This window comes from Halichoerus grypus, chromosome X, assembly GCF_964656455.1.
Source record: "Halichoerus grypus chromosome X, mHalGry1.hap1.1, whole genome shotgun sequence".
Lineage (NCBI taxonomy): Eukaryota > Metazoa > Chordata > Mammalia > Carnivora > Phocidae > Halichoerus > Halichoerus grypus.
The window spans coordinates 69,353,041-69,379,461 of record NC_135727.1 but is presented as its reverse complement, the minus strand read 5'-3'; the positions used below and the strand labels follow the sequence as shown (position 1 = coordinate 69,379,461).

Genomic DNA, 26,421 nt, shown 5'->3' with positions numbered 1-26,421 from the left:
GAGAAGCACTGCTTTATAACTTTCTTTTACCACTCTGGGGTCTAGTATCCATCGTCTGACATTATATATTTATTTTATCCTAAGCCTAAAAGTTGAGCATGAGAGATAACCTTTTTAATTTGCCCTGTTTTAGGTACCTTATACCAAATACCACTGCCAAACCACCAAGTGCAGGTGGAGGATTAATTTGTGATGGACCCCAAGATGTGTCTGAATTCAAAGGTGAAAGGATATGTCAGATGCACTGTAACAACTACATACACATAGACACATCACTGTAAATGCTACTGAATTACTGCCAAATGGAATACAAGAAAGTTTCAAGTTATATGGGTTGTTAGTTGTCCTAAAGTGGAGATTTAGGATAATGTAAAGGAATAGATAGTTCAAAACAAAACATGGTAGTAATCCACTTAGGTGATATATCATTTAAGGAGAAAAAAGAGACACACAGTAGTTTCCAAATCTTGTTCCAGAAGACAGCTTTGCTTTTAACTGTTGCATATAATGGGGTTCTATTTAGTTGGGGGAAAGGTTCCTCTGATAAAAGAAAAACATTTTAAAATCAATGAAATGAAACTAACACTCTGAAATGGAAATGCCATTACTCAAATCTTACCACTTCGTTCCACTCCAAACTCTTTGCCACTGAGAATGTGATGCAGGAGGTTCTTCAAGGCCGAAGGACTGAGATTCATTAGGCTGTCTGTGGCTTCCTCAGCTAGTCATCAGAAATGTTAGGACATTGTTAGTGTATAGAAATGCAACTGATTTCTGTGCATTGATTTTGTATCTTGCCACGCTGCTGAATTCCTGTATGAGTTCTAGCAATTTTGGGGTGGAGTCTTTTGGGTTTTCCACGTAGAATGTCATGTCATCTGCAAAGAGTGAGAGTTTGACTTCTTTGCCGATTCAGACGCATTTTATTTCTTTTTGTTGTCTGATTGCTGAGGCTAGGACTTCTAGTACTATGTTGAACAATACTGGTGAGAGTGGACATCCCTGCTGTGGTCTTGACCTTAGGAGAAAAGCTCTCAGTTTCTCCCTGTTGAGGATGATATTCGCTGTGGGTTTTTCACATATGGCTTTTATGATATTGAGGTATGTTCCCTCTATACCTACACTATAGAGAGTTTTAATCAAGAAAGGATGCTGTAGTCTGTCAAATGCTTTTTCTGCATCTATTGAGAGGATCATATGGTTCTTGTCCTTTCTTTTATTAATATGGTGTATCACGTTGATTGGTTTGCGAATGTTGAACCATCCTTGGCGCAAAGGCAAGGGAAGCAAAAGCAAAAATGAACTATTGGGACTTCATCAAGATAAAAAGCTTTTGTACAGCAAAGGAAACAGTCAACAAAACTAAAAGACCATCTACAGAATGGGAGAAGAAGATATTTGCAAATGACATATCAGATAAAGGGCTAGTATCCAAAATCTATAAATAACTTATCAAACTCAACTCCCAAAAAACAAATAATCCAGTCAAGAAATGGGCAGAAGAGGTGAACAGACATTTCTCCAAAAAAGACATACAAATGGCCAATGTACACATGAAAAAAATGCTCAACATCCCCCAGCACTGGGGAAATACAGATCAAAACCACAATGAGTGGGGCGCCTGGGTGGCTCGGTAGGTTAAGTGTCTGCCTTCGAGTCAAGTCATGATCTCAGGGTCCTAGGATCAAGCCCTGAGTCGGGCTCCCTGCTCAGTGGGGAGGCTGCTTCTCCTTCTCCCTCTGCCCCTCCCCCCACAACTTGTGCGCTCTCTCTCTCTCTCTCTGAAATAAATAAAATCTTAAAAAAAAAAACCACAATGAGATACCACCTCACACCAGTCAGAATGGCTAAAATTAACAAGTCAGGAAACAACAGATGTTGGTGAGAATGTGGAGAAAGGGGAACCCTCCTACACTGTTGGTGGGAATGGAAGCTGGTACAGCCACTCTGGAAAACAGTATGGAGGTCCCTCAAAAAATTGAAAATAGAGCTACCCTTTGATCCAGCAATTGCACTATGGGTATTTATCCAAAGGATACAAACATGGTGATTCGAAGGGGCACCTGCACCCCAATGTTTACAGCAGAATTATCAACAATAGCCAAATTATGGAAAGAGCCCAATGTCCATCAACCAATGAATGGATAAAGAAGTGGAATATATATACAATGGAATATTACTCAGCCATCAAAAAGAATGAAATCTTGCCATTTGCAATGATGTGGATAGAGCCAGGGAGTATTATGCTAAGTGAAATAAGTCAGAGAAAGACAAATACCATATGATTTCACTCATATGTGTAATTTAAGAAACAAAACAGATGAACACAGGGGAAAAAGAGAGAGAAAACAGACTCTAAACTATAAAGAACAAACTGAGGGTTACTAGAGAGGATGGGTTAAATGGTGATGGGCATTAAGGAGTACACTTGTAGTGATGAGCACTGGGTGTGGTATATAAGTGATGAATCACTAAATTCTAGACCTGAAACTAATATTACACTGGATGTTAACCAACTGGAATTTAAATAAAAACTTGAAAAAGATAAAAAATAATCACAGTTATTGAGAGCTTACTACATGTAGGTCATAACTTTAAACAATGTTAGTAACAAGCAGTTAAGACATGTACTTGACCTTGAGAAGCTGAACAGCTATTTGGGACAGATTACACATGTAAACAAGATAAACAATAATAAAACATGTTAGTACTAAGTACCAAATGAGAAGTATAGACAATAAATGCTTTGGAAATCAGAGGAGACATCAATCTCCAAGGATGGTGACTGATAAAATTAGTGGGAAATACTGTGAAAGTAGGAGGTAAGGTTGTTGAGGTTTTGAATATCAGAACAAGGGATCTTGACTTTATTGTATGAGAAGTAAAGGGCCTTGGTTTTGATGAAGCCACAGGGAAAAAAAGATCAGTAATAGGCAATTAAAGGAAAGTGAAGAATGTTTGGGTTTTTTTTCTTTGTTGAGGTTTATTATTAAATAATTAGACCCTAATAAAACATCCCTGCATACCATAGCTAGAGAATATATATATATGTGTATATACAGACATGTGTGTGTGTGTGTGTGTGTGTGTGTATAATGCAATACATGTAATCCATAACAATGTGCTAAACTGGAAATCATTTGGAATCAGGCAGACTTGGACTCAAATTGTACTATTTACTAGGCAAGTACAGTTACTATGTAACTTTAGGCAAGTTATTTAATCTCTCTGAGATTCAGATGATTTATTTAAAAGAGGAACAAAAATATCTTCTCCAGAGGGTGGTCATAAGGATTAAATGAGATAATGTTTGTAAATATAAAGCAAAAAAGCACAGAGTCTGACATATGGTAGATAGAAAATAATCATTCACTCTTTTCCTTCAAAGGGTTATTTTAATATAAATTATCTTATGTAATTCAGGTTAGACTCAAGCCAATAAATTTAGCTACTTGTTAATAGCTCAATTAAAAGCCTTTCGGGGAAAGGTAACAAATAATGGCTAAAATTGAGTTTTGCAACTCTAATTTCATTTTTGTATGCAATCTCTATCTCTATTTAATTTTACCATTCTTATTGAAATCAAACAAATACCAATGGAAAAAAATAGTCACGCCACGGGGGTCCCTTTCCCTCCCTCACACTTTATACAATTTTGTGCTGCAGCTTCCACAGGCCCCCACTTTTCTTCTAACTAAACCTGTTGTCTTGCCAAATACACCTACAGTTAATTTCAGAGAGAGCTCTGTCAGGTAAATATCAATAGAAATAGGGTGTTCCTTTATTCGATCCTGTTGTTGACTAGACAGAATACTGACAATATGATCAAACTGATGTGATGACTTAATCTGGGGTCAAGAAGCTGCACTACCAGGGCGCCTGGGTGGCTCAGTGGGTTAAGTGTCTGCCTTCGGCTCAGGTCATGATCCCGGGGTCCTGGGATCCAGCCCCGCATTGGGCTCCCTGCTCAGCGGGAATCTTGCTTCTCCCTCTCCCTCTGCCTGCCGCTCCCCCTGCTTGTGCTCTCTCTCTCTGACAGATAAATAAATAAAATCTTAAAAAAAAAGAAGCTTCACTGCTTGAGTCAGAATGAAACCCAGTCTGTCGCACTCAAATTCGATGCACACTTAGGCTCACGCTAGGAGTTGGAAGGCATGTAATTTGGAGTGCAGAGCCCCCAAGAGGTGGAATTGTGAAGTTGCAGAACGAATACATAAATCTGTCATAACACCAGTCTCGGGGTTTGTATAAATAGAGGTTGACTGTACGCAGCTTCTGAGCTACTGATAAAATGTTTTCTCTTTCTTTGCCTCCCGATCCCAAACTCAATAGCCCTACATTAAAAGTGAATTCTGCCAAAAATAGTTACTAAAAGGAGTACCTGAGCATCGAAGGGAGTGGGCCAGTTCTGTTGCCATAACTTGTATGATTAGACCAATTCGAAGTCGAAACATTTCAGCAAAGAGACCAGGCTGAGTTCGCATATACATGGCTAGATATACCATTATTTCCTGTGCATGGAATGAATATAGAAACAAATATGGTCCAGGTCTCACAAAGCCTACCTGGTAGGCTTTGGAAACTGCCAGATCAATTGAAAACAAAAATATCAATCACCATTTTAGACGTCATAATTCTGCTCACCTGTGTAAGGATCGAGATGCTCATGTCCCCTTCACTGGCTTCATCTATCAGCTGAGTGAGCACTTCATAGGGCAGAGGTCTGAGGGAGAAGACCGCGAAGAAAGACAAAATTCTGTGACTATTTAAGCTTAAATACACGGAGAATATAAAAAATCTCCTCCCAGCTCCAAGTCACCGCTTCAACGTCCCATCATAGCTGGTAGCATTTGGTTCTTTCAGTCTTTAAAGTTCATTGCCTCCCCAAACCACTTTGGCCTATATCAACTCAGGAGAGCTCTACCCTCTCCTCTCTAAAGCTGGATTGCCCTTCTCCTTCAAACTTTTATTTAAAACTCACCCCATGAGGTCCTTCCAGATCAGTCTTTCATGGTTAATTCTTAACATATGACAAGTAACTATTATGGCCAGAAAGTAATAAACTTAATTTAAGCTGTGCCTTCTGGAAACCATTTTATTACTTTATGATCACACCTTAGTTACATTGATTTTCTAGTTTCATCAGTTTACACACACACACACACACACACAGGGGTATGCCGACCTCTTCCCATACTTCTGACTCTCCTGTTGATACTAAGCACTCTGGAGGAATGGGGCATGGACAATGCCATCTTCTTTTGGATTGCCACAGTAGTGGCAAAAATTGATCTGATTTGTGATAAGAAGGTTCTGTTTGCTCAGAGTAAGGCACTATGGGTTGAATTATGTCCTGTCAAAGTTCATATATTGAAATCCTAGCCCAGAGTCCCTCAGAGTGTGACCCCATTTGGAGATGAGGTTTTTACAGAGGTAATTAAGTTAGAGTAAGGTCATTGTGGGCCCTAAACCTTTATGCCTAGTGTTCTTACATAAAAATTTGGGAAATCTGGACACAAAGACACATATAGAGGAAAGAAATGTGAAGAGACATAGGGAGCAAACAGCCATCTAAAAGCCAAAGAGAGAGGCTTGGAAGAAAGTCTAGAGTATAGCGGATTTTTTGTGGGTGCTAATTCTAGTTGCCCGCGCTGTTTTGGACTGCTTTTGGATGTGAGGTTTGGGAAAGTCAGTAAATAAAAAACAAGCACAAAAACAAAAACCATCACCACCACCACCACCACCACCACCAAAAAAACCCGTAAAAAGCAAACTACATTTGCGTACTACTTCTTGTGGATTTACTCTTTCATTTACTCATGCCCTGTCATTATCAACATTCTCATGCCAAGTGTCTCTGACAGAAGCCCACACAGGTAGGCCATTATCATCCAGTGACAGATTAGGGCAAGAGAACTGTGGTCAGTCCACACAGCTCCTGAAAGGCTCAGAGAAGCTTGATCAAACCCAACCAAAAACCATACTCACGCAGAGATGGTCTTCTCTCGAGGTTCTGGAGGGAGTCCCACTGTCAAATGTTTCTGGTGGGAGAGAAGAGCTGTGCAGGCCTAAGAAGAGATAGCATAACAGCATTATCCTTCCCATAACACCTCAGCTTTCCATGACAGTTATTCTTCTCAGCCCACAGACCTTTGCTTCCCCTTAATTTATTGACACACCAAACCCTCTTTCTCAGGAAATACCATGTAGATCAGAAGAGAGAGATTTTTAAGAAACAATGAGGTATCTTTATCTCCTAAGAGGTAAGAACTTTTAGCCTACTGCAAATTCATTCTTGAGCTGTAGAATTCTTATCGTTTATAACATCTTATCATTTATAAACTTCAGTATTGTATATTTGACATTCACAAACAAAAAGCTAATTGAATATCAGGAACTTTATGCGGGAAAGACAACATCTCAAATGATTAGATGCTGTGGTTGCCTTAAAAACCAATTATGGAAACCAATTTTTAAAAAGCACCTCCATTTAGACTTGGTATAAATTCAAGAAGAATTTATAGTACCTCATCAAGTGCTTCCACCTTCTTCCTTAAGATTCCCGAGATGTATCGGATCAGGCCCCAGTGACGAATTTCTCCAACTTTGCCATACAGTTCAGTAAGCAGTTCTCGGACTGTCGTACCCCCTTCATCATATAATTCAGTGTCCCAGTCTGGTCCTCTGGAATGTTAAAGAAAGGCCTATGTTAATTATAAGTAAAGCTGCTGGCAATAATCATTTGTTTCAGTGTTATAATGGATATGACTGTTTTTGATAGGTCTCTCTCATTAGGAAATAAATGTATTTTTACCAAGAATCCTTGTAAATCCATGATTAGTAGTCGGCTCTGAAACCCAAATACCTAGACAAGAACAAGTCTTAGTTTCAGCTGTGCTTTGACAAAATGCATTCTTTTACCCTCTTCACAGGCTTCAACGTAGCTGAAAATAAAGTCAAAGACTTAATTTAACTATTGAAAGTTCAGAAAGTATGCTACACTTAGGAAACTAAGAGAGATAAAAGGAAAGGATGTGTGCTTATTTGTAAAGGATGCATATACATTATTGTTGTAAAGATTACTATAACACAAGTCAACCGTGAAGTATCATAAAATACATGTAAAGTGCTACGAAATTGAGAATTTAATTTATGATGACGGTAGATTATTTATTAAACAACGTTAAGACAATCAAGTAGCCATCTGAAAAAGAAGTTGGATTCATGCCTTGCACTGAACATCAGAATTCCAGATATATCAAAGATTTAAATGTAAAGGTACTAGAAAAAATATGGGAGAACTACTTTATAACTTTGGGGGCAAGAGGACTGTTTAACTATAACCTATGCACAAGAAGCCATAAAAGAAACAGTGATGCATTTATATACATAAAAACAACAAAATTCATACTGCAGAAAACCACTGTAAGCAAAGTCATAGGACAAATTACAAACAGAAAAGTATTTGCAATTCATAGGCCAATTTCTCTAATATATAAAGAACTTCAACAGGGGCGCCTGGGTGGCTCAGTTGGTTAAGTGTCCAACTCTTGATTTCAGCTCAGGTCATGATCTCTGGGTCATGAGATCGAGCCCCGCGTTGGGCTCCACGCTCAGCGGGAGTCTCCTCATTCTCTCTCCCTCTCCCTCTGTCCCTCACCCTGCTCATGCTCTCTCTCTCAAAGAAAGAAAGAAAGAAAGAAAGAAAGAAAGAGGGAAAGAAAGAACTGCAACAAATATAGAAAATTAAAAAAAAAGAAACAAAAGACACAAAAGAAAATGTCAAATACCGATGGATTTATTTTTTATTTTTTTAAAAGATTTTATTTATTTATTTGAAAAAGAGAGAAAGAGAGAGAGAGAGCACGAGCGGGAGAGAATGGCAGAGGGAGAGGGAGAAGCTCAACGTGGGGCTCCATCTCAGAACCCTGAGATCATGACCTGAGCTGAAATCAAGAGTTGGACACTCAAACAAATGCACCACCCAGGTGCCCCTAATTTTCAGATTTTCGCAAATGTACTGTGCTTATGTAAGAGAATTCCTAGTCTTTAGGAAATACACAATACACACTCAAATACTTAGGGGTAGAAGGGGATCAGGTCTGCCACTTACTCTCAAATGATTCAGAAAAACATATGTATGTGATGATGATGATGATGACAGAGAGAATGAGAGAGAGAGAGAGAGAGAGGGAAATTAAACCTGAGGAATCTGGACGAAGGATATCCATAAAATTTTTTTTGTACTATTCTTACAACTTTTCTCTAAGTTTGAAATGGTCAAAATAAAAATAGATAAATAAATAATATTAAAGGACATGCTTTGAGATCTCACAGTCAGGGATGAACCTTTTCATTCCTAGAGATTAGAGAAAGCTTTTTGGAGATGACAGATGAACTAGGCCTTGATGGACAGCTAGAATTCCAACAAGGAGAGATGGGGTGTGGTAAAGGAGAGTAGTCCAGGCAGAGGGAAGAACATGAGCCAAGGTGTGAAAGTCGTTATGTATAGGCTGTGTACAGTGGGCTATTTTGGTGAAAGTATTCACACTGTGACGGGGGAGCAATAGTAGATAAAGGTTGAAAGTCAGATCACAGAGGATGTATTTGGCCACTGATTCCCAATGGTGGTGGTGATGTTGCAGGGAGAGGCAGGGGATGAGGACGAGTTGAAGATGACACAATTTCAAGTCTGGGTGACTAAAAGAATGATGATACTATGAACATGGTCAGGAAGTAGTAGGTTTCTGATAAAGACAGTGAACTGCAGTTTAGACATGCTGAGTAAGAAGACATATATAAATTCCAAGTAGAATTAAAGACATAAAAAATTCTTTTTTTAAAAAGATTTTATTTATTTGAGAGAGAGAGAGAGGGAGAGAGAGAGATAGAGAGCACGGTGGGGGGAGGGGCAGAGGGAGAGGGAGAAGCAGACTCCCTGCTGAGCTGGGAGCCCTATGCAATGCAGGGCTTGATCCCAGGACCTGAGCCCAAGGCAGACGCTTAACTGACTGAGCCACCCAGGCGCCCCGACATAAAAATTTCTTTAAAAATTATTAAAGGTATTTAAAATATTTTTTAAATTCTGGGAGGGGATCCATGACAAGAAACCCAAGAGCCAAAAAGGAAAAGACTGACAGATTTGATGGTATAAAAACTAAACTTCTGCATAGAGAAAGGCATATAAATAGTTAGCAAATTAGTTGGATGAAATATCTGCAACAAGTATAATAAACAAAATAGTAATATCTAATATCAATAAGAAAAATATAAATAACTCAATATAGAACAAACAAAGGTTATAAACGGACAATTTGCAGAAGGAACGCTAATCAACAGAGATACGAAACCCCACCTCCCAACTTCTACTCTTAAATCCACGAGGGATATTGGGCAGAATTCCAAGTGTATTAAAACCCATGCAGCACATCATATACACTCTGCCCAAGTGGTTTGACATTACCTGGAATACTAGTTTTAGGGAGACTGCAGGTTCAATCAGATGTTATGGTGAAGTTAGTAATACAGGATTAGATAAAGAAAACCCATGCTAGGAACAGAAGAGTTGGCAGTCAACCCTGGATCATCTGAATTGGTGGGAAAGTATGAGCTTCTCATGTACAACTCCCTTTGTTTGCTCGTATCAGCTACCTGACTGAATCTTCAGTTTTCATTCAAGCTACACTCATTCTGTCCTTACCCCTTATCTCGTTTTACCTTCTCTATCTCTTCATTATTTTGTATTTAGCCTTGTGCCTGGCACATAATAAGCACTCAACAGGTATTTGTTGAATAGAGTGCCTTACCCTAAGGGAAGAACGAAAGAAACAGGGGTGTCATGTCATGTCATTTTTTGGGCGGTAGCACATAACAAGGCTTATTGGGTGGCACTTAGGGTTGTATGAGAAGGGAAGTCCCTCAGAGCAGAAGACTGTCCAGAGGCTTATCTAGGGCACCAGCTCTACCATCCAGAAGGGGTGGAGCACAAGGGAACTCCCAGGGGAGAGGGGAACAGGAAGTTACATGCCTAGGTGATGTCTTCCAGTAGCACTGTGGGGATTCTCTCGGTTAGAGAGCAATGAATGGCAGCAGTGGTTTGGGGTATTCGTGGTCCCATTTTAGTTGCTTCTTATTGGCAGATGTGGAGTAGGTTTCAAGGAGTATGCAAAGGAGGCAGGCCCCAAATGGCTAAAAATATGTTTGGGCTACTTTTGATACAATGGAATGGTGTAAAAAATTGATTCTGGGGCTGGTGGTCTTTTCAGCTATCTTTGTCACTTACTCGTTAACCAGCACGATCTGATGGAAGCAGCATGGGCTCTGGAGTCAGACAGACCCGGGGGACTTCATTACCGCCTAGAGGGCATGGAAGTCCCAGATCCCTACTTGGTCTTCTTTGACCCCACCGTGGCAGTAGGGGAAGGTGGAGCAGTGCCTCCTTTGTTACAGTAGGGCCAGAGTGGACGTCTGGGCTTTGCACTCAGTCCTTGTGGACAGGGGCAGGGCTGCAGATTTTTCTATGGTAGGAGTGGTTATTGTCTAAAAGTTGTTGGTCTTGCTAGTCTGCCCTTTCCTGGTCCTTTGTTTAGAAGGAACAGGTTTTTCTGAGGGCTCCTGTCGTCTGTGTCCATCGGCATTTTCAGGGTGCTGGCTTCTCCAGCATCTGATACAGGATATATGAGGCAACAAAGAAAACCCAGGTACATCACCACCTTGTCAGTCCTCAGATCCTGAGGTCCTTAACCAGTCTGCCTTCTTTCCACCTTTTAACACCTTGTTATGTTTGTTTTATAAATAATGTCCTCTTGTACTTAGCAGGAGGAACAAAGAGAGAGATGCATTTATCTCTCTTGTCTGGAATCAGAAGTCCCATTGTGGTTATGTTTTAAGAGCTTCACTGACTTTTAGAAATAATACTGAAATATTCAGGAATGAAATGATAAAACGTCTGGTCTCTTTTTCAAAATACTCTGGGAGAGAGCGAGAATATAGATGTGACAAGATTAACCATGTGTTTATAATTGCTCAGGCTGGGTGATGGGTCCCCGAGGGTTCATTATGCTAGTCTCTCTATTTTTGTATAAATTTACGTTCTATCCTAGAAAGTAAAAAAGAAAAGTTACTCTCCCTCCTCTGTGGAGGCTGGGCTTGAGGAGAACAGGGTGGAAATAGGAAGACTTGTTAGAAAGCCATAGCAATAGTCCTGGTGAGAGACAAAGATGTGAGTGAAGGCAGCCATGCTAGTGATGCAGAAGGTAAACATTTAGAGGTAAAACTGAATAGCCTTGGTGCTTAACTGGACATGGGGTGAAGCTTGCTGATTAGGCAGGTATTGGTTTCAACCACAAGGATGTAGAATTTCAGAATGTGACTCCACTTTTAATGTTTGACTACTGACCGCTTCCAAGTCCTACCGCTCCTCTTTCCCTTCCGGCCTACACCTGGGCATGGTGCCAGGGAAATCCGAGTGTTCCCTCCTTTGGTGCTGGTGAGAACCTTTATCTCAGCCTCACCTCCTAATCATAATAAAACCCCAATGCAGATTCCTTTCCTTGCTCACTTATGCTTTTTTTTTGACCAGCTTGGGAATCTGTTCCACTCTCCCCAGAAGTCTCATTATGTGAGTAATAAACATTTTACACTCTTTTGGTACATGGGTGGCATCATCAGTCTCAACATCCAAACCAAATTTAGGGGAGGGAAGCCCATCCTGCCTCTTCAGGTTGATGACTACATGAATAAATGAGGAAGTTCAGGTTATATTTGGGGGGAAGCGAGGGATAGGAGAGAGTTTAATTTAGGTATACTGAGTTTGAGGTATAAATACCTAGCAGGGTTCCGGACACATAGCAAATACTCAGAAATGCTAGTTTATCGTTTCCTGTAAGCCTCCATGTTCATACTTCTTTTGAGTTAAGAATTTATTTATCTGTGGATTTTTACCAAGTAACAGAGGCTTGAAATAACCATAAATAACTATAATAATGATAATAATAGTTAGCAGTTATTGGTCACCTACTATGTACCAGGCATTGTATTAGAGACTTTGCAGATATTATATCTTGTTTAATCTCTACAAGTTCCGTGAGTATAGGTATAATCCAAATTTTATAAATGATAACAACTGAGGCTTGAGGCTACACAGTGGGTAGGTTGCAAAATTCAAATCCAGGTCAATGAGACTCCAAAGCTGTGCTGTATTTACTATGTTTTACTTCCTCTCTACGTGAACATGAAAGGAGACAGAATATTTATCACTTACTTCATAGTATACAGCATGTAAAGGATATCAGCTTGCTCCTGTAAGCTGGAGGTCTCCTTCAACTGTAAAACCAGTGCTTTGAAGTCCACCTCCCCAGACTGGTCTCTAGGAAGATGTCTTTCTACACGAACAGAGGGAACCTTTAGTTTGAGAAAGGACAAAAAATAAATAAATAAATAAGTCCACAAGTGCTCAACTTAAATAAGGCCCTAGAGCGTTGATCTTTTCACCTCTAAACCTTTTCTATAACAATTCCCTAAATTTTGATGAGAAGTAAAACAAAACAATGAAACCTTCAAAATGAATGATGTAGCAATTTAGTTTTCTTAGAGCCTGGCTAGAAAAGGTTGCTGGAGGGGAAGGGGGTGGGGGGAATGGGGTAACTGGGTGATGGACATTGGGGAGGGTATGTGTTGTAATGAGCACTGGGTATTATATAAGACTGATGAATCACAGACCTGTACCCCTGAAACAAATAATACATGTTAATTAATTGAATTTAAATTAAAAAAAAAAGAAAAAAGTGAACTAAAAAGGAGTATATCTTCACCAGGGTAGCCTTTTGCCTACCACCAGCTACTAGCAGAAACTATAATGGCTAGTTCTGTTATTTGCCATACAGATGGCAGTTTTGTGAATAGCTGACAGAAAAAAACCTCATGTGCAAGTTTACCTGGTCCTCTCGTGGGCAATGAGGCAAGTCAAGTAAGTTGAATGAAGGTCGGGAAGCCTGAAATATCTTTGTAGGAAGATACATGTGAATATCTGCAAGAGGTTGACATTTATAGGAAAGGTTAGATAACTTAGGAGACTAAAAAAAAAAATTCACATTTATACGCAACTGATAATTTATTGAACACTACACCTGAAACTAATGATGTACCATCAGTTGGCTAATTGAATTTAAATAAAAAAAAATTCATAGTTGCCCTCAAAATGGAGTTGCATAGGAGTTGTTCTCTATAGAACAAGAGTAAGAAATTTATCATTTCTTGCTAATATCACAGAAAAGAAATATGAGTATCAGATAATTTAAAGATTGTTCCATCAAACATACTTTCAATGGAATGCCTAGAACTGTAGCATTAAATGGCCATTTAAGATACTAAAGCCTATGGATGTAATCAACATCACAATGGTGCTATTCCTGATACTTTGATAGAATACCACATATAACAGAAAGAACCCAATTCTGTTTTCTATTTTCTGGACTGCCCTGGGGAAATCTCTGGCTGTCAGCAGTTGTGTTTCCTTGAGAATAGATAAATGGATGACCCCATGTAGGGAATCCAAAATGTAGTGGCTGACCTACTTTGAGATATTCCTAATGTTTTTATTTATAGTCCAAATACTTACCATAACCTTAAAGGAGAGACTGTCTGGTCCCTTTCACCATTTTATAGATACAGAAAGAAAGATACAGAGTTCAAAAAACTGTTCAGGCAAGTAAGTAGCAGAGCTGGGAATTAAGTTCAAGTTTCCTGAATCACAATGTAGAAGTGTAATTTAATAAAGTTGATTTTTTCACATAAGCCCTTTGTCAAGGAGGCATCCTCAAAGGGTACGCTGAGCTCTTCCCTGTTCTAAATGTTAAATGATTCATGTTTAATATCTGTGGTTAGTAATGGTCAATTAGGTTTTAGACAGCAAGAACATGCATCTCAATCATTCTCATCGTCTGTAAAATGTTACCATTTAGGTCCTGTCGGTGTGGTCAAGGAGCCCTTCTGTCCCTTCATATGCAGCTACCATAGAGGCACTGAATACTCTTAGGAGCCATGGCTATTCCTAGCAGTGTGTAGTAGAAGACATCCTCCACTGCAAATACCCACCGAAGGGGGGTAGTGGTCACGGGGAGGACAACGACAGGGCTGTTGCGGTACTACTGTAGTTGAGAAATGCAGCTCTACAAGCTGCCCGGAGCAACTGACTGTAAATGGCACAGCTGGCCTAAGGGAACCAGAGGCGGCTTGCTCAAGGGAGAGTATCTCCCTCTTCGGTGCAAGGTTATCTTTTAATAGTTGGCAGTGCTTTCTCTTTAAATAAAAGTGCTTCCAAAGGAGTAACTTTCCCAAAGGAAACACCTTTTTCCATCATTTTAACCCCGATGTTCAAATGCTCCATGTCTCTTGTTCTGCTGCTTCTCATGAGGTAATGGTTAAACCGGGCTACGTGGCACTATCAGCAGCAAAACTATACACAATTCATTAACTTTACAAATATCTGAGTGCCTAATATGTTCCTTCTGTCTGAGCTGCTGGGGATATAGCAGTGAAAAAACAGTTCCTGCTTGCACTGTAATAAACGTCCCGCCCCCATCCTGGGCTTCACGTCAATCCTGTGCCTGACTCCAGTGAGTCATGGCATTACTCACTCGGTACATGCAGCTCCTTGGCCTTGGTCACCAAGGACATTAAATCGCAGGTTGTTTGCACAGCAGCTCGGAACTGATCTAGCCCTCCCTTCTGTGAGGTAGGGGCTAGTTTAGGATGGGGAGCAGTGTGTGCCAAAAGGTGATCTAAATAACGAGCAACTTCATCACCACAGCGAGCTGCAAGGTTAGTGGGGGTAGGGGGAAGAGAAAAAAAATGAACATTTTAGTTACTTCACAATCTGCCCCACCAGAGAATGATCAGCTCCTGTGCCCATAACATAGCACCGGAAGTAGGCTGTTTTAGGTCATTGGCGGGGTGGGGGGGGGGATTGTGATCACTGTACAATCTTGTAGCTTTACCATTTAGAAACTATGGCCATTTACCAGGACCTACCTGTTCTTCAACTTTGCTGACACACTATTACGGTCCTTGAAAGCAGTATGAGCTTATTATAGGACAGGTGGAACAAGGATTTCATAATCTGCGGATGTGCATGTGATGGGGGTGGTGGTGGTCAAGGAGTGGAATAGGGCCCTCGGAGTCTCACTGGTAGGAGGAGACTTTTGTGAGCAAAGGCAAAAATCTTCAACTAAACACCGAAGCTCGCTAAAAACAGACAAATCCCATAAATGGCAGCTATAGTTGCTAATGGAAAGAACAATCTCCATGTTGCCTTGGTGTCAAAAGGATTACTGGCCACACATTGGTCCTTTTCATCACCGTATTCATTTATTCACCAAATATTTATTGCCCATTATGTACTAGGGGGTGTACTAGGTGCCGAGGTTTCAGTGGTGAAGAAGACAGACATGGTCCCTATCCTCTTGGACTCTCCTTCCCCCATACACCTCCTATAACATTATCTCTGACTATGGATAATGGAAACAAAACACATACACATACCTCATGGATCCTAACATTTCAGACTGTACATGAACATTTGCAACATTTATAGTTGGAAAGCACAGTGTTTGGTTCAATATTAAAGTCTGTGAGGTCAGTTATGTATCATCTTTTTTGATCATCTTCAGTGATCTCTCCAGATGTTTTTCTGTGTTCTGATGTGATTTTTTAAAAAATTTTATTTACTTATTTGAGAGTGAGAGAGCATGAGAGGGGGGCGGGTCAGAGGGAGAAGAAGACTCCTCGCTGAGCAGGGAGCCCGATGCAGGGTTTGATCCTGGGACTCCAGGATCATGACCTGAGCCAAAGGCAGACACTTAACCAACTGAGCCGCCCAGGCGCTCCTGTTCTGATGTGATTAATGGAAACTAGCAAAGCTGTAAAAATGGAACTCATTCTCAGTGACATCCTAATGACAATTATTATAACCTTGAATACAATATAGATACTTGAGTGGAGGATTATGAAGAATAGGGAGAGACGTGTTCTTGGCATGGCAGGGCTGGCAAGCAATAAACATGGCCATTGTGAGACCACTGATGAGTAAAACCAGAGAGGAGAAAGTGACTTAGAATGCATGATATCAAATATAGTAATATATATCATGAAAAAGATAACATTTTAGAAAGTAAGAGAATGAGTGCTACAGATGAAAGTCACAACTACCCATAGCATAGCAAACAACCTCAATATATGATTATTCTGGTCTGCTTTTCAAAATATTTGTTCATGCCAAGATGGATCTCATGACTTTGGTAATTATTAATAGCAGGAAATAACTTTGTATTTATAGTATCTTTCCAGTGAAGAAATTCACTATTTTAGATCTTACAAAAACAAATGCAGAGTGAATTAAATGGCACTTAGGTGAGTAAATGCTGAGCCCAAACAAGAAAATCATCCTCTGACTGATAATGTGTTGGTCTATTGTATATGAGATAATGCTTGCTACCTCACTAAAGAAAGCCAATTTATTTTTATTCTTTTCTCTAACATACCACTCTTAAGATAAAGAAATTGGCTGCCTTAAGATATAGGCTAACAGGCAAATACCCAGACAATGAAAGCAGGCGAACTGTTTTTTAGATAGCTAGAAGAATTCGCTCCTATTGGCCCTTCTCTCTTTGGGATTCAAACAATGTAATTCCTGCCTTGCCTAGGTTAGTGTTTTAACACTTCAGGGTGTTTCTCAGACATTTTTAATATATGCCCCCATGATGCTTTCTCACTATATCATCCTTGTATTCCTAGTATCCAATTAGATTTGTTGTGCTTTATTTGTCTAGTTTGCAGTATGAAAGCAAAAGGCACACTGAAGAGGCTTTTTCAAATTATGCAGACCTCCCCAGAGATTCTAATGGGCCCTGGTAACATTATATATAAAAAGCATTCCAATTGAGTTTCTTATTTTTATTTTATTTTTTTTTTTATTTTTTTTTTTTTAAAGATTTTATTTATTCATTTGAGAGAGAGAGAATGAGAGACAGAGAGCATGAGAGGGAAGAGGGCACAGGGAGAAGCAGACCCCCCGCTGAGCAGGGAGCCCGATGTGGGACTCGATCCCGGGACTCCAGGATCATGACCTGAGCCGAAGGCAGTCGCTTAACCAACTGAGCCACCCAGGCGCCCGAGTTTCTTATTTTTATACTTTTAAATGTCAAAAAGCAGTGCTGTATATGTACAGTTCTCCTACTACATATTTGATTAAATAGCTCTCACTTACCATTGCTTCCTCTCATTTTGAAATCACCAGCCATTTCATATATATATATATACAGGACAGAAATCTTCCCTAACCTTAGTAAGAGAGAGTCAAACTCCATAATCCACAATCACCACAGGGATATTAGACCAGAAACCAAAGGTAAGTAGAAGGATGAAAGGTGAAGCCAAACAAAAGTAGAAGTCTAGGTGTATTAAATAGGGGTGAGAGTGCTGGCGGTGAGAAATATTAAGGAGGATGCTTAACACTACTTTGTATTCTTGCCCAGCAAGGCCATTGCCTTTATGAAGCTCCCTTACCATTACGGGTTGAATCAGAGCCGTTCATCCAGTCACCAGATTCCAGCTCATTGTAGTTATCATCATAATCTTCACTGTACAGCTTACCCTCAGGTCGAGGATCCATGAAGCTCAAATGTGTGCAGCAAGATGTTGTCAAAAACTCCGACAATTTACCTGTTTGAATCCTGACAGTTACAGGGCAAATAGAAAACAGAAAATCAGAGGAAATCCTTTTAAAACAACACATTTCAGGGGGGCGCCTGGGTGGCTCAGTCGTTAAGCGTCTGCCTTCGGCTCGGGTAGTGATCCCAGGGTCCTGGGATCGAGCCCCACATCGGGCTCCCTGCTCAGTGGGAAGCCTGCTTCTCCTTCTCCCACTCCCCCTGCTTGTGTTCCCTCTCTCGCTGTGTCTCTCTCTGTCAAATAAATAAATAAAATCTTTTAAAAAAATCCCACATTTCAGTAAGAAAAAGGATACGTAGAATGTTTGTGGTTGGGGGACTTCTAATGCTTTTATATATTAGTATAAATTTTGTAAATACGAAATTTTATAGCACTTCTAGGCATGGTGTAGTGTAGGCTGGGGTGTTGTGTTAACAAAGACTAAAATTATGGGTTCACAATCTACCAGCAGATCAGTTTTGTTCTCTTTCACTGCCATATACTATGCTGCTAACTATGTCAAACATCCAGCCAAAATCTCCACTGGCTGCAGAGAAGCTGGGACAGAATGAAGAGAAATCATCACAAATCCATCACATCATTAGAAAAAAATACTCAAAGGTCATTTTGGAATTGAAAGATGATATTTGAAAATTTTATGAATTATAGAGGATTGTAGGCCATATCCTCTCCTACGTATAAAGCCAATTGCAAAACCCAAAGGGAAAGTCAGTAGTACTGATTTTCTCAAGAACCACAGCCTGGCACCTGGCGGAGAACATTATTGCTGTGGCTGCCACCAACATCCTGTACGTTTTCCAGGACACAATCAACTAAGGAAGCTAGCGCAAGGACTAAGCCTGGTCGCTTTCTCAGAGGAAGGACAATGTCCTCCTTTCCATGAAGGGGAGTAATGCGCTTCCCACTTCCCTTCGCAGACTGGAGGGACTGTCCTTCTGCCTTCAGTGAGGCGAGCTGTGGGTTGCTGCTCAAGCAAAAAACCCACTCAAAGCAGAATTGGTGGACAGGCTCAATAAAGGCCATTACTCAAAATAGATGTACAAAAAAGAAAAAGAAGTCAGCTTGAAGGGGCTCCCAAAGGCCAGACCTTGGATAATTTGAACACTGAAAAAAACAATGACAGGAATGGAGCATAGCATATTGAATAAAATCAGAATCCATGAATCTATGCTACACTAAAACTACAAAATAAAAGGGGATAACGGAAAGCTCTCTCTCTTTTTTTTTTAACACAAGGATTCTAACTAATAAATATGCACAGGATGATAGAAACACAGAATCATCACTTTAAAACCCCATTAGTAATAACTGATTCACCAATGGAAGATAAGACTAGTTAAAGATTATCATAGAAAGGATATGGAGAAACCTACCAGATACCACTTTAACCAAACTGAAAGACATTCTGCATTATAACTGACCTTCTTTCTTCAAAACTGTGCTGAAAACTGTCATGAAAGGTTCACAAAAGGCTGGGGATTTGTTCTAGATTAAAAGACATCAAGGAGATATAACAACTAAATGCCAATGTGTGATCTTTGATTGGGTCTTAGAATGGGAAAAAAAGGTATGGGAAAAAAACATTATTAGGACAATTGGGTAATTGTGAATATGGACTCTAGATTAGGTAATAATAGTACTGTATCAATATTGAATTTTGTGAGTGTGATGATTGTATTGTAGCTATGTGTGAGAATACCCTTGTCCTCATAAGACAAACTGAAGTATTTAGAGTTGAATTGTCATGATGTCTCTGGCTAAATCTCATACTTCAGCAATTAAAGAGTGTGTGTGTGTGTGTGTGTGTACATTTGCACATATGTATGTGTGAGAGAGGGAGGAGAGTAGAGAAGAAGGGAAGGGAGGGAGGAGTGAGAGGAGAGGAAGGAAGAGGAGCGAGAGAGAATGTACAAGTGAAACAGATGTTAACAACAGGTGAATCCTAAGGAAGGGTATATGGTGTTCAATACCATTTTTGCACACTTCTGTAAGCTTGAAATTTTTCAAATAAAAACTTAGGGAAAAGAGAAAAGAAAAGCAGCCAGAATTGAACAGTTCAGTAGCTTTTTTGCTTTTGAAAGAATAAGTTTTCTGGTCCACTGAATTGATGAGGTCTAGGCAAAGAACAGGGTGGGGAAACATTCCAAGCCTTCTCTATAACATTAAATTCCTTCATTCGAACTATCAAAAATGAGTTCCTCTAAATAGAATGGGACCATACTGTGCAACGGATGAATTGTTGAACGCTGCATCTGAAACTAATGATGTACTATGTACTGGCTAATTGAATTTAAATAAATAAATAAAAAAGACACAGAGAAAGGCATTACAAGTCTACCATTACTATACCCAGTTTCCAAATTTCATTTCTTTTCACTAAAAAGTGTGTAGAGGTCACTTACCTTGCTCCACCAAAGTAGCCATCCTGCATTTTTCGGAGTGCTGCTAGGATACTTGAATTCAAGCTGGTTCCGTCTTCATCTTGAAATGAAGAGAATTTTAAAACAATTTTTTGTGGTTTTAACTTTGAAATAAGGGGAATATTTCAATTATTTCAAACCAACATTTCTGGTGGTAATGGTACAGATGAGACACTCTTCATTGTCCACCCTGTATTTCAACAATTGGTCTGAGAGCCAACAACACCATAGAATGGGCAAGTGGTAAGGGCGATTACCAATAGACAGAGTTCCTCAAAGATAGTATCTTATCATAAGCACTTAGCACAGTGCCTGATGGCGGAATACTTAATGGTTACTGAAAGCTGACAATAACAACAACAACCATTTGTTTAATGTTAGGTGCCAAGCACTGTGCTAAACATTTTATATATTATCTCATGTAAGGAGCCTTGGTGTGTGTGTGTGTGTGTGTGTGTGTGTGTGTGTGTGTGTGTGTGTGTGTGTGTAGGCATACAAAATAAAGAAGGCTAACAATTACCTGACTTTATGTGCAGGGGATCATACTATACATACTCTTTCATGATCCACTTTTTCTAACTTATCCTTTGTAAAAGCTAAAAAAGATTCCAGAGCAGACATTTAAACTATTTTTGTATTATAAGCAACACTGTGATGAAGATCACTGTACTTACATCTTTATGCACCTATTCTGTGATTTCCTTAGGATAAACTCTAATAAGTAAAACTGTTAGGACAAAGGGAACACTTACTAAAAATTTTATAGAGACTGCCAAAATTGCCCACTAAAAAAGTTGTGCCAGTTATATTTCCACCATCAGTATAGAAAGCGGCTGTTTTCCCACATCTTTAATAATGATCTTTTAAATCTTTGTTTATGTGATACTTATAAGATACTGTTTTTATTTTTTTATTGTTTTATTACTAGCAAGTAAGATTGAGCATGTTTTCAAACTGAGGGTTGCTGGAGTGGGGGGTGGGTGGGAGGGATGGGGTGACTGGGTGATAGACACTGGGGAGGGTATATGCTCTGGTAAGCGCTGTGAATTGTGCAAGACTGTTGAATCTCAGATCTGTACCTCTGAAACAAATAATGCAATATATGTTAAGAAAAAAAAAAAGAAGATAGCAGGAGGGGAAGAATGAAGGGGGGGAAATCGGAGAGGGAGACGAACCATGAGAGACGATGGACTCTGAAAAACAAACTGAGGGTTCTAGAGGGGAGGGGGGTGGGAGGATGGGTTAGCCTGGTGATGGGTATTAAGGAGGGCACGTTCTGCATGGAGCACTGGGTGTTATGCACAAACAATGAATCATGGAACACTACATCTAAAACTAATGATGTAATGTATGGTGATTAACATAACAATAAAAAATTTAAAAAAAAGATTGAGCATGTTTTCATGTATATACTGGCTATTTGTATTTCTTTTATGATTTGCCTGTTCGTGTCCTTTTTCCCTTGCTTCTATTATTTATCTTTTTGCTAATTGACTTTCAAGGGTTCTTTATGTTTTGTGAATATTATTCTTTTCTCTACCATATGTATGGAAAATACCTACTTTGTTATTTGTCTTTCAACCTCAAACATAGTTCATTTTTGTATAAAAGACTTATTTAAATTTTCATGTTTTTGAATTTGCCAATTTTTTCCTTTTTTGTGTCAAAAAGTACAGCTTTTTTCAGCTCAAGATCACAAAAACATTCTCCCATATTTCCTTTTAATACTTTTATAGGTTTATTTATTTTTGCTTATATATATTTTTAAGATTTTATTTATTTATTTGACAGAGAGAGAGAGAGAGAGAGGGACAGTGAGAGAGGGAACACAAGCAGGGGGAGTGGGAGAGGGAGAAACAGGTTCCCCGCCAAGCAGGGAGCCTGATGTGGGGCTTGATCCCAGGACCCTGGGATCACGACCTGAGCCGGAGGCAGATGCTTAATGACTGAGCCACCCAGGCGCCCTTATTTTTGCTTAGATTTTTAAACTATTTAGAATTTAATTTTGAATAAAATGTAAAGTAGCAGGCCTAAATGAATGATTTTCCCAAATGTATTTATTTACATATTTTTTCTCATGTTTTTATTTAGATCCCAGTTAGTTAACATACAGTGTAATATTAATTTCAGGTGTAGAATTTAGTGATTCAACACTTCATACAACACCTGGTGCTCATCATGACAAGTGCCTCCTTAATCCCCATCACCTATTTAACCCACCCCCCACCTCCCCTCTGGTAACTGTCAGTGTGTTCTCTACAGTTAAGAGTTTATTTCTTGGATTGCTTCTCTCTCTCTTTTTTTCCCCCTATGCTCGTTTGTTTTGTTTCTTAAATTCCACATATGAGAGAAAAATAATATGGTATTTCTCTTTCTCTGACTTATTTCACATAGCATTATATTCTCTAGCCCCAACTATGTCCTTGCAAATGCCAAGATTTCATTCTTTTTGATGACTAATATTCCTCTATCTATCTATCTATCTATCATCTATCTATCTAATCTACTACAACTTCTTTATCCATTTATCAGCTGATGGATACTTGGGCTCTTTCCATAATTTGGCTATTGTTGATAATGTTCTTTGGCCTCTATCTGGATTGCAACTTTTATCATTATTTTAACTACAGTGGCTCTGTCTCCTCTCATCATTTTTAGTTTTTTAAAAATCTGATTATTTTTGCACATTTTCTCTTCCATATGAAATTTAGATTCAGCTTGTTCATAAAAATTTGAGTTTTTATTTTGATTTGGAATTGCACTGAATTGATAGATTAATGAGAATTGACATCCTCTCAATATTAACTGTTTCCATCTAGCAACATGGTATGTCTCTCTAGTAATTATAATCTCCTTTTATGCTCTTCATTAGTTTTATAATTTCTCATATGATTCTATGCATGTTTCTTATTAAGCTTATTCTTATATGATTTACTTTTCTAGAAAATTTGTTAATTTTATCTGGATTTACAAAATTAAATTTGGTATTCTCTTATAATTTTTATTATTTTTTATCACTATTTTTCTATTTATTTGAAGCACAGTTGAAAAAATTGGTACACTTTGGAAATTTAGTGGCACAAGGTATACTAGCATAGCTTGAGGGACGTTATACAGTTAAAAAAAAGGGGGGGGGTACTAAGGGCATAGTCCAAGATGGCAGAGGAGTAGAAGATCTTAGTTTTGTCTGGTCCCAGGAATTCAGCTAGATAACTATCAAATCATTCTGAACACCTGTGAACTCAATCAGAGATCTAAGAAAATAATAGCTGCAACTCTACATATAGAAAAGCACTTTCTATTTGAATAGAATTCAAATTCAAATAGAATTCACTTTCTGTGAGAATGACAAGACGGACAAACTCACCTCAAAAAAAGAGAACAAGAGGCAGTACTGACTGCCAGGGGCCTAATCAGTATGGATACAAGTAAGATGTCAGAACTAGAGTTCAGAATAACGATTATAAAGATACTAGCTGGGCTTGAAAAAAGCACAGAAGACACTAGAGAATTCCTTTCTGGAGAAATAAAAGAACTAAAATCTAATCAAGTTGAAATAAAAAAGGCTATTAATGAGATGCAATAAAAAATGGAGGCTCTAACTGCTAGGATAAATGAGACAGAGAGAGAATTAGTGATGTAGAAGACAAAATGATGGAGAATAAAGAAACTGAGAAAAAGAGAGATAAAGAACTACTGGATCATAAGGGGAGAATTCAAGAGATAAGTGATACCATAAAGCGAAACAATATTAGAATAATTGGGATCTCAGAAGAAGAGGAAAGAGAGAGGAGCAGAAGGTACAATGGAGCAAATTATAGCTGAGAACTTCCCTAATCTGGGGAAGGAAACAGGCATTGAAGTCCAGGAGGCACAGAAAACCCGCCTCAAAATCAATAAAAATAAGTCAACACCCTGACATATAATAGTGAAACTTGCAAATCTCAGAGACAAAGAGAAAATCCTGAAAGCAGCTTGGGACAAGAGGCATGTAACCTACAATGATAGAAACATTAGATTGGCAGCAGACCTATCCACAGAGACCTGGCAGGGCAGAAAGGATTGGCATGATATATTCAGGGTGCTAAATGAGAAAAATATGCAGCCAAGAATACTTTATCCAGCTAGGATGTCATTCAAAATAGAAGGAGAGATAAAAAGCTTCCAGGAAAACAGAAACTATAAGAATTTGTGATCACTAAACCAGCCCTGCAAGAAATATTAAAAGGGATACTTTAAGCGAAGAGAGAGCCCAAAAGTAACATAGACCAGAAAGGAACAGAGACAATATACAGAAACAGTGGCTTTACAGGTAATACAATGGCACTAAATTCATATCTTTCAATAGTTACTCTGAATGTAAATGGGCTAAATGTCCCAAACAAAAGACACAGCATATCAGATTGGATAAAAAAAACAAGACCCATTGATATGCTGTCTGCAAGAGACTCATTTTAGACCCAAAGACACCTCCAGATTTAAAGTGAGGGGGTGGAAAACCATTTACCATGTTAATGGACATCAAAAGAAAGCTGGGGTAGCAACCAACAAAAAGAAATAAAAGGCATCTGAATGGGCAAAGAAGTCAAAATTACTGTTTGCAGATGACATGATACTCTATGTGGAAAACCCAAAAGACTCCACCCAAAAATTGCTAGAACTCATACGGGAATTCAGCAAAGTGGAAAGATAAAATCAATGCACAGAAATTAGTTGCATTTCTATACACTAGCAATGAGACAGAAGAAAGAGAAATTAAGGAGTTGATCCCATTTATAATTGCACCAAAAACCATAACATACCTAGGAATAAACCTAACCAAAGAGGCAAAGGATCTGTACTCAGAAAACTATAGAACACTCATGAAAGAAATTGAGGAAGACACAAAGAAATGGAAAAATATTCCATGCTCATGGATTGGAAGAACAAATATTGTGAAAATGTCTATGCTGGGGCGCCTGGGTGGCTCAGTCGTTAAGTGTCTGCTTTCGGCTCAGGTCATGATCTCAGGGTCCTGGGATCGAGCCCTGCATTGGGCTCCCTGCTTGGCGGGAAGGCTGCTTCTCCCTCTCCCACTCCCCCTGCTTGTTTTCCTGCTCTCACTATCTCTCTCTCTCTGTCAAATAAATAAATAAAATCTTTTAAAAAAATAAAAAAAAATAAAATGTCTATGTTACCTAGAGCAATCTATACATTGAATGCAATCCCTATCAAAATACGTTTTTCACAGAGCTGGAACAAACAATCCTAAAATTGGTATAGAACCAGAAAAGTCCCGAATAGCCAAAGGAATGTTGAAAAAGAAATCCAAAGCTTGTGGCATCACAATCCCAGACTTTAAGCTCTATTATAAAGCTGTCATCAAGATAGTATGGTACTGGCATGAAAACAGACACATAGATCAATGGAACAGAATAGAGAACCCAGAAATGGACCCTTAACGCTATGGTCAACTAATCTTCGACAAAGCAGAAGAGAATATCCAAGGGAAAAAAAGAGAGTCTCTTCAACAAATGGTGTTGGGAAAATTGGACAGCCACATGCAGAAGAATGAAACTGGACCATTTCCTTACACCATACACAAAAATAGACTCAAAATGGATGAAAGACCTAAATGTGAGACAGGAATCCATCAAAATCCTAGAGGAGAACACAGACAGCAACCTCTGTGATCTCGGCTGCAGCAACTTCTTGCTAGACACATATCCAAAAGCAAGGGAAACAAAGATAAAAATGAACTATTGGGACTTCATCAAGATAAAAAGCTTTTGCACAGTAAAGGAAAACAGTCAACAAAACCAAAAGACAACTGACAGAATGAGAGAAGGTTACAGATAAAGGGCTAGTACCCAAAATCTATAAAATCTATAAAAACTTATCAAACTCAACACCCAAAGAACAAATAATCCAATCAAGAAATGGGCAGAAGACAGGAACAGACACTTCTCCAAAGAAGACATCTAAATGGCCAACAGACACATGAAAAAACACTCAACATCACCTGGCATCAGGGAAATACAAATCAAAACCACAATGAGATACCAACTCACACCAGTCAGAATGGCTAAAATTAACAAGTCAGGAAACAACAGATGTTGACAAGGATGTGGAAAAAGGGGAACCCTCTTACACTGTTGGTGGGAATGCAAGCTGGTACAGCCATTCTGGAAAACAGTATGGAGGTTCCTCAAAAAGTTGAAAATAGAGCTACCCTATGACCCAGCAATTGTACTACTGGGTATTTACCCCAAAGATACAAATGTAGTGATCTGAA

General features: G+C 39.0%; 1 protein-coding gene across 7 annotated transcripts in view; it reads right to left on the bottom strand.

Moving 5' to 3' along the window:
- The window catches only part of PHKA1 (phosphorylase kinase regulatory subunit alpha 1), a 142,130-nt gene that overhangs the window by 10,687 nt on the left and 105,022 nt on the right, over nt 1-26,421 (bottom strand). For 5 of the 7 annotated variants that reach the window (XM_078064893.1, XM_078064894.1, XM_078064895.1 and 2 more), the window contains 10 exons: nt 20,130-20,208; nt 17,563-17,729; nt 14,637-14,813; nt 12,936-13,027; nt 12,263-12,402; nt 6,528-6,684; nt 5,989-6,068; nt 4,645-4,723; nt 4,382-4,511; nt 620-721 (listed from right to left, as the gene is read on the bottom strand). In XM_078064893.1, coding sequence (XP_077921019.1) covers nt 620-721; nt 4,382-4,511; nt 4,645-4,723; nt 5,989-6,068; nt 6,528-6,684; nt 12,263-12,402; nt 12,936-13,027; nt 14,637-14,813; nt 17,563-17,729; nt 20,130-20,208 — 1,203 coding nt within the window. The remainder of the gene's footprint in view (nt 1-619; nt 722-4,381; nt 4,512-4,644; nt 4,724-5,988; nt 6,069-6,527; nt 6,685-12,262; nt 12,403-12,935; nt 13,028-14,636; nt 14,814-17,562; nt 17,730-20,129; nt 20,209-26,421) is intronic. The other 2 variants (XM_078064896.1, XM_078064897.1) reach the window with 1 other exon arrangement.